Source organism: Staurois parvus, unplaced genomic scaffold (assembly GCF_062004578.1).
Source record: "Staurois parvus isolate SC_StPar_1 unplaced genomic scaffold, SC_StPar_1.0 ptg001674l, whole genome shotgun sequence".
NCBI lineage: Eukaryota > Metazoa > Chordata > Amphibia > Anura > Ranidae > Staurois > Staurois parvus.
In genome coordinates this window covers 138,775-156,583 of record NW_028319470.1, presented here as the reverse complement: position 1 = coordinate 156,583, position 17,809 = coordinate 138,775, and the positions used below count along the sequence as shown (strand labels likewise).

Sequence of the window (17,809 nt, the reverse complement as noted above, 5' to 3'; positions counted from 1 at the left end):
GGCATTTGTCAGAAGCATACATTTCACTTTTGGTTGGCCTCCACTCTAGCCTTGGAGCACTGGGGTCCTAAGATTAGTTAACAGCAAGAATATGCTCTGCAAACCTGTATGTTCCCTGCCTTCCACAATCCAGAAATATTCATTTCTTCTAGACAGATTGGTGTATGTGTTTGCCTCCTAGGAAGTCTTAAAGAGACTCTGCCACCAACTCACATTTTTCTGCGCTGCTACCTGCAACTTTTTTTAACTATTATTAAAGTGTGCTTGTAGTGTTTTTTAGTCTATAAATCTGCTTTTTTTTTTTTTTTTTTTTATTCACTTGCAATGTGCCCCTGAACGTGCAAGAAAAATTGACTACTGCAGCAAGAGTCAATTCTCTAACACCGCTCCCTCCCTCCTAGCATGTTGTAGCCCTGTTCTCTTCTGTGCTGGCCCAGCTCCACCACCCCCTCTAACCTTTTTATGTAGCTGCCAGGGAAGGCTTGAAGGGCAAAACCATACTGCATGTCGCAGTGTCAGCTCTGAGTCTGCTGGGGCTGCTGACATCACATCCAAGATTTTGGCAGCAGTCTCAGGGCTTTTGGATGTCTACACAAGGGAGGCTTTTACAGGTAAATATCTTTGATGTGGAGAGTGTTGATGGTACCGGCTATTCATGGTGGTCTTTTCTTAGGTAAGTGGCCTCAAAGCTACCCTGGCCCCTATTATCCTGGAGGTCATGATGATGAATCAGCCAGAAGGGATCCAACTTCAAGTCATTAAGGTAAGAGAACTGTTCTCAGATATTAACCCCTTCAAGCCTAAGGGTAAAACAAATCTTCATGCCTAAGCACAATTTTGCAACGTTGACATGTGTTAGTAAAACCGTCCATATCATCACAACTACTTTGTACATCCATGTGGATTATACCGCGTTGCTTTTTGGTTTTATATTCAGGACAAATTGGGCTTTCAGTTGGTGGTAAATGGCAATGGATATCTCCTGTGTTTTTTTTTTTTTTTTTTTTTTATATATATATATTATCAAAGGAAAACTGGCCCAGGATAGTAAAAAAAAAAAATAATTTTTGTAAATTTTTAGCTGTGTTTTTCTTGTTACTACCATAACCTGATGGATGAAACCTTCTGCGCTTAAATGGACACCTACAAAGAAGCTGCTATCACCTGACCTGACTTCACTAGGTAAATGGCAATATTAAAATGAATGGTGAAGGGCTACCAATATCATGCAATCAAACGGGAAATGGCAACATATATAAAAACATATATAAAAAACAAATTAAGTTGACACATCACATGTGAGCAGTACAATATAATACTCAGTGTATTGATCAAATTGGATCTAATGAAGTGCTGCTAAAGTGAAACCGGTAAGACCTGTAGCAAAAAAAGTGGACCCTTTTTCCTAATGGAAAAAATCAAAACAACCTCCCCCTGTCCACATAGGGGACTTATGGTGAATATTACGTGACCCCCTCAGGGGGTAAAGGGCACAGATCAATGTGACCAGTGCCAGTTGTGAATGAATCAAAGTCCAACACTCATAAATACATAAACATGCATTAGTCAGTATAAATGTCCAAAATCACTATAAGCCGACACACTAGTGCGGGTGTCGGCAACCCGCAGCTCCGGAGCCGCATGCAGCTCTTTTTCACCTTTCCTGCGGCTCCAGAGCACACTGCCCACCAGGTGACAGGCAATAGGGTCGGCAAGCCGCGGCTCTTTTAATGCAGATCTTCTGTGTGCCGGGCGCCCGCTGGCAAACATTGGCTGTCAGGATGTAGGCGGGGCAGCCCGGATGTAGGCGGGGCAGCATGACGAACTCCTCTCCTCTCACAGTCCGCCCTGAAGACCAGAACGGCGCGGGAACCCAGCGAGAGGAACGCGCGGAGCAAAGGTAAGTAAATTCACACAATATGGGGAATGAATTACTATGGGGGATGAATTACTATAGGGGGGATGAATTACTATAGGGGGGATGAATTACTATGGGGGGGATGAATTACTATATGGGGGATGAATTACTATAGGGGGGATGAATTACTATAGGGGGGATTAATTACTATAGGGGGGATTAATTACTATAGGGGGGATGAATTACTATGGGGGGGATGAATTACTATGGGGGGGATGAATTACTATGGGGGGGATGAATTACTATAGGGGGGATGAATTACTATGGGGGATGAATTACTATAGGGGGGATGAATTACTATAGGGGGGATGAATTACTATAGGGGGGATGAATTACTATAGGGGGGATGAATTACTACGGGGGATGAATTACTACGGGGGATGAATTACTATAGGGGGGATGAATTACTATGGGGGATGAATTACTATGGGGGATGAATTACTATATGGGGGATGAATTACTATATGGGGGATGTATTTTCAGTTTTAAAAATGTTTCTCTCAAAATAAATTTCAATCGTGGTTTTGGCGAGATTTGGCTCAGTCGAAAAAAAAGGTTGCCCACCACTGACCTAAGGCTATGATTGTGATTATGACGATACACTGTGGCCCTGATTAACCCTTTGCTTACTGGGCCCTTAAACCCCCTTCATGACCAGAGCGTTTTTTGCAATATATGCAGTGTCGGATTTGTTTTAAATGTTGCAATGGTTTTGCGGCTCCCAGTCTTTTTTTCCCTCTCGGAAACGGGTCCAAGTGGCTCTTTATGTCTTAAAGGTTGCAGACCCCTGCACTAGTGCATGTGATCAGTATAAATGTCCAGAAACACACAGGCTAATAACTGCAAGCCAACACACTGGTGCTCGTGATAAGGTGGTCTTCAAAGTAGGTGATAGGAATCCTAAATGGCAGAAATGCCCCCTCACCTCCAAGCACCGACCACAAGGGCCAGCTCGCCTTATAAATCTCACCACGATCCCAGAGAACAGACCTCGTCCTGGCAAAGATGTTGCATAAGATCCTGAGGAAGTCACGTGATATCGTGACGCAACGCGTCGGTATGCCAGTTCCGGTGACGCACTTCCGGTTGGATGCCATTTTGGACATGCTCACAGGCCCATGCAGTACACCCATATTAAGTGGTGGAAATGCAATTTTAACAAGCATGTAATGTAAGTGGGCAATTTTTACTTCTATTACTTGTTGTTTAATAAGCAAAAACATCCTCCATAGTGCAATATGTTTATTAAACAACAAGTAATAGAAGTAAAAATTGCCCACTTACATTACATGCTTGTTAAAATCGCATTTCCACCACTTAATATGGGTGTACTGCATGGGCCTGTGAGCATGTCCAAAATGGCATCCAACCGGAAGTGCGTCACCGGAACTGGCGTACCGACGCGTTGCGTCACGATATCACGTGACTTCCTCAGGATCTTATGCAACATCCTTTGCCAGGACGAGGTCTGTTCTCTGGGATCGTGGTGAGATTTATAAGGCGAGCTGGCTCTTGTGGTTGGTGCTTGGAGGTGAGGGGGCATTTCTGCCATTTAGGATTCCTATCACCTACTTTGAAGACCACCTTATCACGAGCACCAGTGTGTTGGCTTGCAGTTATTAGCCTGTGTGTTTTTGGACATTTATACTGATCACATGCACTAGTGTGTCGGCTTATAGTGTTTTTGGACATTTATACTGACTAATGCATGTTTATGTATTTATGAGTGTTGGACTTTGATTCATTCACAACTGGCACTGGTCACATTGATCTGTGCCCTTTACCCCCTGAGGGGGTCACGTAATATTCACCATAAGTCCCCTATGTGGACAGGGGGAGGTTGTTTTGATTTTTTCCATCAGGAAAAAGGGTCCACTTTTTTTGCTACAGGTCTTACCTGTTTCACTTTAGCAGCACTTCATTAGATCCAATTGGATCAATACACTGAGTGTTATATTGTACTGCTCACATGTGATGTGTCAACCTCATTTGTTTTTTATATATGTTTTCATATATGTTGCCATTTCCCGTTTGATTGCATGATATTGGTAGCGCTTCACCATTCATTTTAATACTACCATAACCTACCACCAAAGAACAACCCAAAATAAATTTTTTAGCTCTTGACGATCGCAGCAATACCATATATGTGTATGTTATTTGTTCCCGTACTACAGCCCAGAAACAATAGTGCGCATTTTGTTTTGTTTTTTGTTTTTTTATTTTTTTTACCTAAACACACTGACACTAATACCAATTTGAAAAAAAAATCCTGACCTTTTGACCTTGACCCAAACACTTACCCTGGCACTGAACTAGATCAAACCTTGATATAGGTATTTTTTCTTTTTTCTTTCTTTTTTTAAATATGTATTTTCTTTTTTTTTTTTTGTTTTTTTTCAAACTTTTTTTTCTCTCTATGCCAGGAGTTAGTGATACAATATATCTCTCTCCTCCATTCATAGAGAGAAAAAAGAACAAGGGGGCCGGGCTGTACAGTGAATGATCACTTTGATAGCCAATCAGGGGCTATCACAGCGATCATGAGACCTGGAATCAGGAGTCACGATCGTTAGAACGGGACCAGGGGCTCTCAGTGACACCATGGTCTTTGTGCTGGGAGCGAGACACTCACGGGACTGCGCAGCGGCGCCATCTCTCGCCGGCTGTGTCCACGGGATACAGCCAATGACATACCACTACACCGGCCCATTGCTTTTGTCATGTGACCGCTGTGACCAATCACAGCAGATTACATGTCAATTGTATACAATGGATGGCTTCCTGTCATGCCATCCATTGTATACAATTATGTTGTTAGCTGTGACTGGTCAAGGCAGTCGCATGATACAGACAGGGCCAATCACAGCCCATCTGTATCATGTGATAAGCTTTGCCCAATCACAGCTATTCACAACAATAGACTGAATCAGTTTCATTCAGTAACAATGATTGCAAATATCAATGAAATACATCAGTATTAGCAATCATAATGTGTTAAGAATAAAAAAAAAATCCTGATCACTTGCCCAGAGTAGTTCAGTGTTACTGTGGTAACATTGTATTGCTTTGGTCACAGTACTGGAAAATAAAATAGTAAGAACAAGAAAAAATTTAATGAAAAATAAAAAAACAGTAATAGAAACATTTAAAAAAAAATACAAATTCAATTATTATTTTCACCAAAGAAATGTATCAGAATAAATTTTGACCTAAATTTATGAAGAAATGTTATTTATTTGCAAAATTTTATAACAAATGAAGAAAATGAAGAAAAGTGCGGTTTTTTTTTTTTTTTTTTTTGTTTTTTTTCAAAAGTTTCAGGTGTTTTTTGTTTTATTTAGCAAAATAATCAAAAACTCAGTGGGGATTAAATACCACCAAAAGAAAGTTCTATTTGTGTGAAAAAAATGACAAAAATTTCATATGGTTACAGTGTTGCGTGACCGCACAATTGTCATTCAAAGTGCGACAGCGCTGAAAGCTGAAAATTGGCCTGGACAGGAAGGGGGTAAAAGTGCCTGGTAGGCGAGGGGTTAAACTTATAAACTCTCTGCCTAACATGCCAGCTCCGTGTGCAATGAAGAGAGCCGGGTGTCGGGATGATGTATGTCCTGCGCGCAGTCACGGGAGTTGCATCATCAGTGGCTGACCAATGTCTCAGTATGTTGTGGATTTTTGCACATCTTGGCAAGAGTTCTGGGGATATCTTGAACTTTTCATCGAAAGCAATTCCTTGTCTGGCATAAGTTGAAAAGTGAGAGGTCCTTTTGTTAACCCCCCTGGCGGTATTCCCGAGCATAGCTCGGGGTTAACTTTCAGTACCAGAAACTGTAACCCCGAGCTACACTCAGGATTAGCCTGCAGCGCTTCTCCAGCGATCCTTGGATCACTTACCTTGTACTGCGGTCCCGTGATGTCCCCCCTGCAGCGTTCCCAGCCATGTCCTTCGGGCAATGCTGGCTTCCGGGTTTCGTTCCCTGCGAGCGTCCGGACTTACGGGGGGGTGGGGGCGAAACCGGCTGGAATTTAAAAAAATTAAAAAAATTTGACATTCACATAATACACTAAAATCACATAGTATAACATTCCTGTATCAAACCATTTCACATACATTTTGTCCCGAGTGCTTTGTCCTGTGTCCTGCCTGCATTTTTACTGTTCTTTCTGCCTGGAAACTGAGAAACGTCCATGGTGTCCAAAAAGCGTCCCTTTAGGTCAAAAGCGGTTTTAGACCGGCTAGAGAACAGCGATAGTAAATCAGAACCACTTGCAGAATTGAGTGATAATGATTCGTGGGGGAAATTCCTCATCAGACACTGAAAATGATTCTGCGACTTTGCTCAGCAATGTGCGAACTTGGCGCTATATTTCAAATTTCAGTGTTTTTGGTTTGATTATATTATTGAATTAAATTTAATATTTTTTATGATTATTATACTTAGAGATGAGCGAATTATTCAAAAATTCGGTTCGGCTGATTCGCCGAATTCGCCGAACAAATTCGGTTCGATCCGAATATATTCGCCACGAATTTAACTTATAAAAAGGGTGTTTCTAGGCTTCAGAGAGCCTTTATATTAGTGCAGAACACTGTACCTTTAATTTAAATGCCCTTGGAGTCTGCTGGGGAAGAGAAATAATACTGTCAGTCAGTATGACATGCAGATGAGTGCCGTCGATCTTAGAATCACCGCACACTTCACTCATTTGGGCAGTCACGGGGCCAAAACCAGAGTGGAGCCACAGTGTGGCGGTGGAGGCAGCAGCAATGGGAGGCCATACAGCACCCTATGACAAAATGGAACCCACCAGCAGTGTGAGGAGACCTGAAAGTGGCACATGGCAGAGTGTGGCGATGGAGACAGCAGCAATGGGAGGCCGTACAGGGACCCATGACACACTCTGGACCTGGCAGCAGCATGAGGAGGCGGTACAGGGGCCCATGACAGATTACGGGCCTGGCAGCAGCATGAGGAGTCGGTACGGGGGCCCATGGCAGATTACGGGCCTGGCAGCAGCATGAGGAGGCGGTACAGGGGCCCATGGCAGAGTGGCGGAGCGTAAGCAGCTAAAATTGAAGGCCATACAGAGGCCTATGTTAAAAAGTCCCCCCAGCAGCAGCGTGGGGAGACGACTATCAAGAGTCCAATGGCAGAGTGGCGGAGCAGAAGCAGCTTCAATTGAAGGTCATACACAGGCCTAGGTTAAAAAGCGGAAGCCGTCAGCAGCGTGAGCAGACGACAGAGACACATGGCGCAGGGTGGCGGTGGAGGCAGCAGCAATGGAAGGCCATACAGCACCCTATCACAAAATGGAACCCACCAACAGTGTAAGGAGACCTGAAAGTGGCACATGGCGCAGGGTGGCGGTGGAGGCAGCAGTATTCGGAAGACATACACAGGACTAGTTTAAAAAGCGGAAGCCGTCAGCAGCGTGAGCAGACGACAGAGACACATGGCGCAGGGTGGCGGTGGAGGCAGCAGTATTCGGAAGCCAAACACAGGCCTCGGTTAAAAAGCGGAAGCCGTCAGCAGCGTGAGCAGACGACAGAGGCACATGGCGCAGGGTGGCGGTGGAGGCAGCAGCAATGGAAGGCCATACAGCACCCTATCACAAAATGGAACCCACCAACAGTGTAAGGAGACCTGAAAGTGGCACATGGCAGAGTCTGGCGATGAAGTCAGCAGCAATGGGAGGCCGTACAGGGACCCATGACACACTCTGGACCTGGCAGCAGCAAGAGGAGGCGGTACAGGGGCCCATGGCAGAGTGGCGAAGCGTAAGCAGCTTAAATTGAAGGCCATACAGAGGCCTATGTTAAAAATAATAACATGTTTGGGGCATGATTCATGGCGGATTTAGTCAGTTGTGTCAGGAACTGGTGGTTTGAAATCCAGACTAATCCACGCCTGATTCATTTTCACAAACGTGAGTCTCCACACTTTGGGTGGACAGTCGTGTCCTCCGCGGAGTTACAATACCTCCTGCCGCACTAAACACGCGCTCCGATGCCACGCTACTGGCCGGGCATGACAGCCTTTCAAGGGCAAATTCAGCTAGTTGGGGCCAAAGGTCAAGTTTCGTTGCCCGGTAGTCAAGGGGATTGTCTACCTCGGTTGGCAGGGTGCTGTCCAAGTAGGCCCAAGCCTGTTGTTTGAGGTCCTGCTCCAGGTCCACATGATGCTGCTGCTGCTGCTGCTGCGGCTGGTTAGTAGTTTCCTCACTGCGCTGGTGAAGAAAGCTACTCATCATCGACTGCAGAGTGAGGCAGCCGCTGCTGGTGGAGCTGCCACTGCTCCTACCACCCCACCCCTCCCCTGCTGCCATGGCAGCGGAACGCGAGAGCACAGGGCCCACAGTGTCTGAGGATGGACGTTGGCGCAGAAAGGCAGAGACCAACTGACTACATAGGTGGTTTTTATAGTACTTTATTTTGGCCTCCCTCTCAGCAGGTGTGAAAAAGGCCACCATTTTTGAACGGTAGCGAGGGTCCAGCAAGGTGGACAGCCAAAAGTCATCCCTCTGTCTGATGGTTATTATTCGGCTGTCGCTACGCAAGCAACCGAGCATGCTATGGGCCATTTGTGCAAAGGAATGCGAGGGACTCCCTGCCTCCATCTCCACAGCATACTGCCACGGTGCGTCTGGGTCCTCTGTCTCCTCCTCCTCCTCTACCAGATGCTCCTGCTCCTCCACTCCTGTCCGCTGAGTGGAAAAACCACCCATTTCACTCAATAATTCCTGAGCACCAATGTCCTCCTCTACCTCCTCCTCTTCTTCCTGTCCTGCCCCCACAGGGGTCATGTGGCGTTGAGATCTGTGCGCCACGTCTACCGCACCCTGACCAGCCATTGTTAACAGCATTTGTTCCAGGACGTGCAACAGAGGAATGACGTCGTTCATCCCATAGTCCTGCCGACTCACGAATAGCGTGGCCTCCTCAAAGGGCCTGAGCAAGCGGCAGGTGTCACGCATGAGCTGCCAATGGCTGACATCTAAGTTACACAGGGGAGTACCTTTATCCGCTTGTAACATCAGGAAATCGGTGATGGCCTTTCGCTGTTCGTAAAGGCGGTCTAACATATGTAGGGTTGAATTCCACCTTGTTGCAACGTCGCAGATCAGGCGATGCTGTGGAAGTCCGTTCTGCCGCTGCAGCTCAAGGAGGGTGTGCTTTGCGGTGTAGGAATGGCTGAAATGCATGCAAAGTTTACGTGACATTTTAAGGATGTCTTGCAGTGGGATGGTGGATTTTAGGAACCGCTTGACAACCAGATTGAACACGTGAGCCATGCATGGCACAACCTTCCTTGACGCAGAGCAGACACCATGTTCTTTCCGTTGTCGGTCAACATGGTTCCGATTTTCAGTTTGCGCGGAGACAGCCATCTGTCGATTCCTCTGTTCATTACACTCAGAAGTTCCTCCCCTGTGTGATTACGTTCGCCAAGGCATACCAGGTGCAGCACAGCGTGACACCGTTGCGCCCTGCACATGTGATATGCCGGTCGGGTAATGGGATTTGGCACGGGGGTGGCGGCTGAGGACACGGCGGAAGAAGAGGTGGTAGAGGCGGACATCTTTGCTGGACCAAGGACGTGCAAACGTGGAGGCAAAAGCGTCGTGACCTGTCCAAGTTGCTGGTGCGGCTGTGCCGGCACCACGTTCACTTAGTGGGCCGTAAATGACATGTACTATCCCTGACCGTAGTTACAGCTCCACACGTCGGCGCTGCCGTGCACTTTGGCAGAGACCGACATGCTCAAAGACTGGCCCACCATCTCTTCTACATGTGAATGCAGGGCTGGCACTGCCTTTTTGGCGAAGAAATGCCGGCTTGGCACTCTCCACCGCGGCTCGGCACAAGCCATCATTTCGCGGAAAGGTGCTGAGTCCACCACTTGGAAAGGGAGGGACTGCAGCACCAGCAACTTGGACAGGAGGACGTTCAGCTTCTGCACCGTCGGGTGCGTGCTCGCAAACTGTTGTCTCTTGGAAACGGATTCCAAGAAAGACTGCTGACGGAATCCGTGAAGAGGAGTAGCAGGAGAAGGAGCATCTGAACGAGCGGAAGATGCCAACGAGCGACAACTCCCCTCAGCAGAGGTGTTGGAGCCTTGACTGGCTGATAGAGGGCGATTGACGTCGGGTGACGGAGCAAGTAACGGAGCGGGTGATGGAGCGGGGGCTGGGGCAGGCAGAACCGCCGTATCTTTATCACGGTTTTCCCAGGCCACCGAATGGCAACGCTGCATATGCTGACGCAACGCTGTAGTCCCAACATTGGCCCCCTGGCCACGCTTGACTTTCTGGCCACATAGTCGACATACGGCTACGTTTACTTCCTCGGGCGGCTTGACGAAAAATTGCCACACCGCCGAGTAGGAAACTTTGCCCCCGCTACTCCTCACTGGCTGACTGCTACTTCCTCCGTGCACACCGGCACCACTACTGGCCGTGGTGGTAGGCTGCAGTGGAGCTGGTGCTCTACTCCGTGGCCGTTTGGCTCCACTGACACTGCTGCGACCCTGCTGCCTCCTGGGCAACCCACCGACTGTTTTGCTCGCTGGCAAGCTGGCACCCTCTTCTCCTGATGATGCGGAAGCAATAGCCTGATGACGACGAGGCTGCCAAGTGCGATCAGCCTCATCATCATCAATTAGGGTCTCCGCGTCACTACTAGCCCCCTCGGCTGCGTGTGGGTCAGGAGACAGACCTGTCTCTAGACCGGCTACCGAGCCATTCTCCTCGCCACTACTTCTTTGCCTGGCTGCTGAAGAGGCGGATGTCTCCCCCCGTTCCTGACCGCCCTCTGTTAGCTCTTCCTCACTGTACAGTGGGGCTGAGCCCACAGCATGCGATACTTCGCTTGGTGAGGGAACACCAAAGGACAGGGGCAGGTCGAGGACACGTGATTTCAGTGGGCTTGCTCCCGGGCCATGCCAACTAACGGTTGTGTCTGACGTACACACCGACCGTTGGCTGTAGGTGTCAGAGGTGACCTGGGAAGAGGAAGATGACCGAGTCAACCAATCGATGACGGCAGGGTTGTCGGTGGAGACACGACCGCTGGATGACACCGGGAGCACTGGCCTCTGGCTGCGACTAGTGCTGCCTCGACCCCTTCCTCTGCTGCCACGTCTGCTCGCTCCTGAAACATTGCCTCCTCTGCCACTCCTCTGCGTGTTGTCTGACATACTCTTTAATTCAATAAGCACCCCAAAAATAAAAACGGATTTAACTCTTTGAACGTACAATAGTGGTTGTGAAGCAGAAAGTCAGTTTATTGTACACAATCGGTCAATTGCAGCTTGCCGTTGGCTGGAAACTGTACGTTTTATGTCACTGGAATGCACTAATCACCCAAAAAATATTACCGCCACCCGGCGTGTATATGGATTTAACTCTTTGAACGTACAATAGTGGTTGTGAAGCAGAAAGTCAGTTTATTTTGCACAATCGGCAAACTGCAGCACCAACTGTGCACGACAGCCACCAAAAAAAAAAAGGGTGTATGTCACTTTAAATTTTCGATTCTTTGATAGCTGTGGCCCTAAGTAACGATTCTGTGTCCCTGAGTAACGATTCTGTGTCCCTGAGTAACGATTCTGTGGCCCTGAGTAACGATTCTGTGGCCCTAAAGTCTCTGTGGCCCTAACTCTGTCCCTTCATACACACAGGTCTGTCTCTCTTGAATGACCGGAGGCTAATGGAGAATTCTAAGATGGCCGCGATTTATAGCTCCACCATTACACAGTGCTGGCTGGCTGGCTGGCTGCTGATTGGCTAATGCGATCACATGTCATGAATGAATGCATTATGGGTCAGCGCGCCTTGTCTGCGCGCCTTCCCAGAGATCCCCGCTCCGTCGCCACACATGTCGCCGCCATTTTTTGGAAAATTCGATTCGTGCATCCGAAGTGTGCTAATCTTCAGATTCGGCGCGAATCGAATTTTTCCAAATCTTCGGAACGAATTCCACTTCGTCATGTTCGATTCGCTCATCTCTAATTATATTATAATTTATGATTTCATGGTTCAAATGTTATCCTACCCGGGATGTTCGGACAGATTTCAGTGAGTTATTCCTAAAAATTACAGGCCTACAATAAAAAAAACAACATATTTCCATTGAAAACAATGTACCGCTCTGAGCACAGAAATATGGACATAATCAGACCGCTAGGGAGGTTAACCCCTTCCAGTCCGGACACTTTTACCCCCTTCCTGTCCAGGCCAATTTTCAGCTTTTAGCGCTATCACACTTTGACAATTGCGCGGTCATGCAACACTGTACGCATATTAATTTTTTTGCTTTTTTTGAGACAGATAAAGCTTTATTTTGGTGGTATTTATTCACCACCGGGATTTTTATTTTTTTGCTATGTAAATGAAAAAGTCCAAAAATTTTGAAAAAGTGTTTTTCTTATAAAATTTTGCAAATAAATAATATTTCATCATAAATCTTGGCCAAAATTTATTCCGTTTATCTTTTTAGTAAAAAAAAAAAAATAACCCAAATTAGTTTATAACCAAAAATTATAATTGTTAAACATTTTTTGTACATTTTTATTTTATTTTTTTATATTATTTTTTTACATACTGTCACCCTAGCAGTACAGTGTCACCACAGTGACACTGTAATACTTGTGGGGGGTGATGATTTTTTTTTTTTTTTACACCGATTGCTTTTACACCCATAAAGGCTGTAAAAGTAATCATTTCTCCTTCTCTCTGGCTGCATTCTTACAGCCATTGAGAACTATTGTGCAAGCTGTGATTGGTCATAGCTTGTCATATGGTACAAGGCTGTTGTGAATAGCCCTGTACCATGTGATCTCTGTGATCATTCCCAGATTTCACACGTAGTAAGCAATGATGTCAGAAGTGACATCTTGCTTACTACTCTGCATGTGATCACTGATTGGACAATTAGTGATCACATGATCGGTCCTGTGCGATGATCGGTGTTCCACTGTGTTCTCCGGACACAGCCGGCACCGGATCGCGGTGCTGCGCGCTCTTAGGGGGTGCGCACAAGCAGGGGGCGGGGAGGCTGTTTTATTAACAGCCACCCGACCCTGCAGTACAACAGCCAGACGGAAGGTGGTTAAGAAATGACTTCCACCCATTGATGTAGCCAATTGGTCACGGCCCTTGGTGAATACTTGGTGCTTCTAGGCTTTAAGCAGCTTGTGAGCTCCTCCCGAGGTGCAGTACTTGGGCCTGATCTCCCAACTGCATGCTTCAAACACTGTCACCTGATGGAAGAAGGAGTTAGCCTCTGGTAGATGGGGGGTAGTTCTTCCAAGAGAGCCTGTCACTTTGCCTTGAATGCACAGAGTGACAGGGTCTCTTTAAAGTAGAAATTCCCTTTTTGTTAGGCCCTCTTTATGTTCCTTTTCTCTGTATCTCGGACATTATTGTATTATATCTCTGCAGCATACAGAGGCAGATTACCTGAAAAGATTCAAGGTTCGGCCGGATGTGGAAAAGGTGAAAGCTGCCATAATGATACCCTCCTGAGAGTCATGGAACCACCATTTAACCTCTCTGGATACACAGGCCAACTGAAACCGTGATGAGCAGCTGTGGAATGGAGAAATTGGTCCACACTAATACCGATGTGTGTGATATGAAGCCCTGGTCAGAGCCGGTAAAGGATGGGATGAAGATTAAGGATGACAGTCATTTTTTTTATACAATACTTGTAATATTTAAAAATAAAAGTGAATAACTGGAAACATTGATATTTTTTTTTTAGCAAGAATGCATGCATTTAACCACTTGAGCTCCAGAGGATTTACCCCCCTTAATGACCACGCCTCTTTTTGCTACTCGGCGCTGCACTAATTCAACTAATAATTGCGCGGTCATGCAATGCTGCACCCAAACGAAATTTACGTCCTTTTTTTCACACAAATAGAGATTTCTTTCGGTGTAATTTGATCACCTGTACGCTTTTTATTTTTCACGCTATAAACAAAAAAAGGCCAAAAATTTTGAAGAAAAACAATATTTTTTACTTTCAGCTATAAATAATATATAGTAAACTCAAAGTTACTTATACATTTAGGCCAAAATGTATTCTGTTCCATGTTTTTGGTAAAAAAAATCCCAATAGGTGTATATTGATTGCTTTGTGTGGAAGTTATAGCGTCTACAAACTATGGTATAAATACTGCAATTTACGCCATTTTTCTGCTATACAGCGCTGCGCTAGTTTAACGGACAATTGCGCAGTCATGCAATACGGTACATAAATGAAATTTACATCCTTTTTTTCCCCACAAATTGAGCTTTCTTTCGGTTGTATTTGATCGCCTGTGCGGTTTTTATTTTTTGCGCTATAAAAAAAGGCTGACAATTTTGAGGAAAAAAAAACAATATTTTGGACTTTTTGCTATAAAACATGTCCAGTAAAAAAAAATGCAAAAATCAAATTTAGTCATAAATTTCCGCCAAAATGCATTCTGCGACATGTCTTTGCTAAAAAAAATCCCAATACGTGTAAATTAATTGGTTTACGTGAAAGTTATAGCGTTTACAAATGGAGGGAAAGATACTGGGATTTTTAATTTTTATTTTTTACTAATAATGGCGCTGATCAGCGACATATGGCGGCAATCAGCGACATATGGCGGCGACCAGCGACTTATGGCGGGACTGCGGCGGACATTTGACACTGGGGGGGGAACTGACTTGGGGTCACTGACATCCCCAGTGACACCAATACAGTGATCAGTGAAAAAAACCCACTAAAGCTGTACTAATGTCACTGGGGAGGAAGGGGTTAACATTTTACAATTTGCTGTGTAAGGGGAGTGTTTTACTAGGGGGCGGGGGGTGTACTGGACAGGGGGAGGGAGGGGGGAGCTGATTGAGGAAGAGAAACTCTGCAGCTTCTCACAAGCTGTCAGAGAACTGACACAGAACAGGGCTGTGTGTAAACAATGCAGCCCTGCTCTGTGTCAGCGATCACCGTCAATCGCGGGAAAACGGCTGGTAAAAACCGGCCGTGACCCGGCGGCTGACACCCGCGGGACAGGTAGGGCGGGCGTGTGCCTCCTACCTGTTTTGAAGGCAGCTGTTTTAAAACGTGCTTTTGCCTATGAGTGCCGCCCTGCCGCCATTTATATGCGGTGGCTGGGTGGCAAGTGGTTAAGGAGCCACAACACCTCATCATAACAACAGTTAAAATTTAAAGCTGAACTCCAGGTTGGTTAGGCCCGGCCATACATGGGTCGAAAAGCGGACCTAAGAAAAATCGGCCGATTTTCGCTCTGTTAGTGGGTCAATGGCACTGGACGATTTTCATGGTTCCTCCCCTTTTTGGTGAGCAGTCATGTTGGAAAATTCATGAAAAACGACCGATTTTTGACTCGTTCGATCAGTGGTTCCGCAAAATTTTTCGTACGATTTTCTTATGGTGTGTACGGGGCATAAGGCAGACCATACATTAAGCAATTTTCTTCCCTGCACGATGTTGATGGGGGGAATCCCTCCTGCAGCACTATTGTTATTTTGCTGGCAGGGAGCCTTGCCTGCTGGCAGAACGCAATGATCACTGCTGGTGGATAAGACGATGAATTGAGTTCAGTACCAGCAAGCGTGCCCATAGATGGAACGAATCTCGGCCAGTCCCCGCTAAACTGGAAGAGATTCGATCCATCTAAGGCAGCGGTTCTCAACCTGGGGGTCGCGACCCCTTTGGGGGTTGAACGACGCTTCCACAGGGGTCGCCTAAGACCATCGGAAAACACATATTTCCGATGGTCTTAGGAACCGAGACACCGCTCCTCGCCGCCGCCACCGCCACCGCCGTCTCCAGGTGTGGGCGGGATGACATGCTGCCGCCCCTGTCATCTGGACACACCTCGAGATCAATCCTCGCCTGTGATTGGCCGCCGGCACTGTAGCTCAGGAGAGGCACACAGGCGGCCAATCACCGGCAAGGAGGTGGAGCTTGGAGAGGAGGAGCCGAGCGGCACCGCGAAGATCGAGCGAGTGAAGAGGAGGAGAGCGGCCGGAGAAGGAAGACATCTGACAGGTAAGTGTCGGTACCATGGGAGAGGGAGGGAGCGAGCGAGCCCAGGCTGGAGCAGGGGTCTGCAAGGTAAGTATCATTGGTGTCAGTGGGAATAGTGCCCCATCATTGGTGTCACTAATACCAATGATGGGGCACTATTCCTCCCAATGACACCAACGATGGGACACTATTCCTCCCACTGACACCAATGATGGGGCACTATTCCTCCCCCAAATGACACCAACGATGGGGCACTATTCCTCCCCCACTGACACCAAGGATGGGGCACGATTCCTCCCCCCACTGACACCAACGATGGGGCACAATTCCTCCCCCCACTGACACCAAGGATGGGGCACTATTCCTCCCCCCACTGACACCAAGGATGGGGCACTATTCCTCCCCCCACTGACACCAAGGATGGGGCACTATTCCTCCCCCCACTGACACCAAGGATGGAGTACTATTCCTCCCCCCACTGACACCAAGGATGGGGCACTATTCCTCCCCCCACTGACACCAAGGATGGGGCACTATTCCTCCCCCCACTGACACCAAGGATGGGGCACTATTCCTCCCCCCACTGACACCAAGGATGGGGCACTATTCCTCCCCCCACTGACACCAAGGATGGGGCACTATTCCTCCCCCCACTGACACCAAGGATGGGGCACTATTCCTCCCCCCACTGACACCAAGGATGGGGCACTATTCCTCCCCCCACTGACACCAAGGATGGGGCACTATTCCTCCCCCCACTGACACCAATGATGGGGCACTATTCCCCCCACTGACACCTATGATGGGGCACTATTCCTCCCCCCACTGACACCTATGATGGGGCACTATTCCTCCCCCCACTGACACCAATGATGGGGCACTATTCCTCCTCCCACTGACACCAATGATGGGGCACTATTCCTCCTCCCACTGATACCGATGATGGGGCACTATTCCTCCCACTGATACCGATGATGGGGCACTATTCCTCCCACTGACACCGATGATGGGGCACTATTCCTCCCACTGACACCGATGATGGGGCACTATTCCTCCCACTGACACCGATGATGGGGCACTATTCCTCCCACTGACACCGATGACGGGGCACTATTCCTCCCACTGACACCGATGACGGGGCACTATTCCTCCCACTGACACCGATGACGGGGCACTATTCCTCCCACTGATACCGATGATGGGGCACTATTCCTCCCACTGATACCGATGATGAGGCACTATTCCTCCCACTGACACCAATGATGGGGCACTATTCCTCCCCCCACTGACACCAATGATGGGGCACTATTCCTCCTCCCACTGACACCTATGATGGGGCACTATTCCTCCTCCCACTGACACCTATGATGGGGCACTATTCCTCCTCCCACTGACACCTATGATGGGGCACTATTCCTCCCACTGACACCGATGATGGGGCACTATTCCTCCCACTGACACCGATGATGGAGCACTATTCCTCCCACTGACACCGATGACGGGGCACTATTCCTCCTACTGCAAAATTACAGTTATGAAGTAGCAACGAAAGTAATTTTATGGTTGGGGGTCACCACAACATGAGGAACTGTATTAAGGGGTTGCGGCGCTAGAAAGGTTGAGAACCACTGATCTAAGGCATTAACCACTTCCAGTCCGGACACTTTCACCCTCTTCCAGTCCAGGCCAATTTTCAGCTTTCAGCGCTATCACACTTTGAATGACAATTGCGCGGTCATGCAACACTGTACCCATATGAATTTTTTAGCATTTTTTTGAAACAGATAAAGCTTTATTTTGGTGCTATTTATTCACCACTGGGGTTTTTATTTTTTTTTGCTATATAAATGAAAAAGTCC

General features: G+C 47.3%; 1 protein-coding gene across 3 annotated transcripts in view; it reads left to right on the top strand.

Moving 5' to 3' along the window:
- Positions 1 to 13,665, top strand: part of MRPL48 (mitochondrial ribosomal protein L48) — a 40,077-nt gene extending 26,412 nt beyond the window's left edge. For 2 of the 3 annotated variants that reach the window (XM_089663379.1, XM_089663377.1), the window contains exons 7-8: positions 674 to 763; positions 13,364 to 13,665. In XM_089663379.1, coding sequence (XP_089519505.1) covers positions 674 to 763; positions 13,364 to 13,447 — 174 coding nt within the window. In that variant the 3' untranslated portion in view covers positions 13,448 to 13,665. The remainder of the gene's footprint in view (positions 1 to 673; positions 764 to 13,363) is intronic. The other variant, XM_089663380.1, reaches the window with a different exon arrangement.
- The last annotated feature ends 4,144 nt before the right edge of the window (positions 13,666 to 17,809 follow it).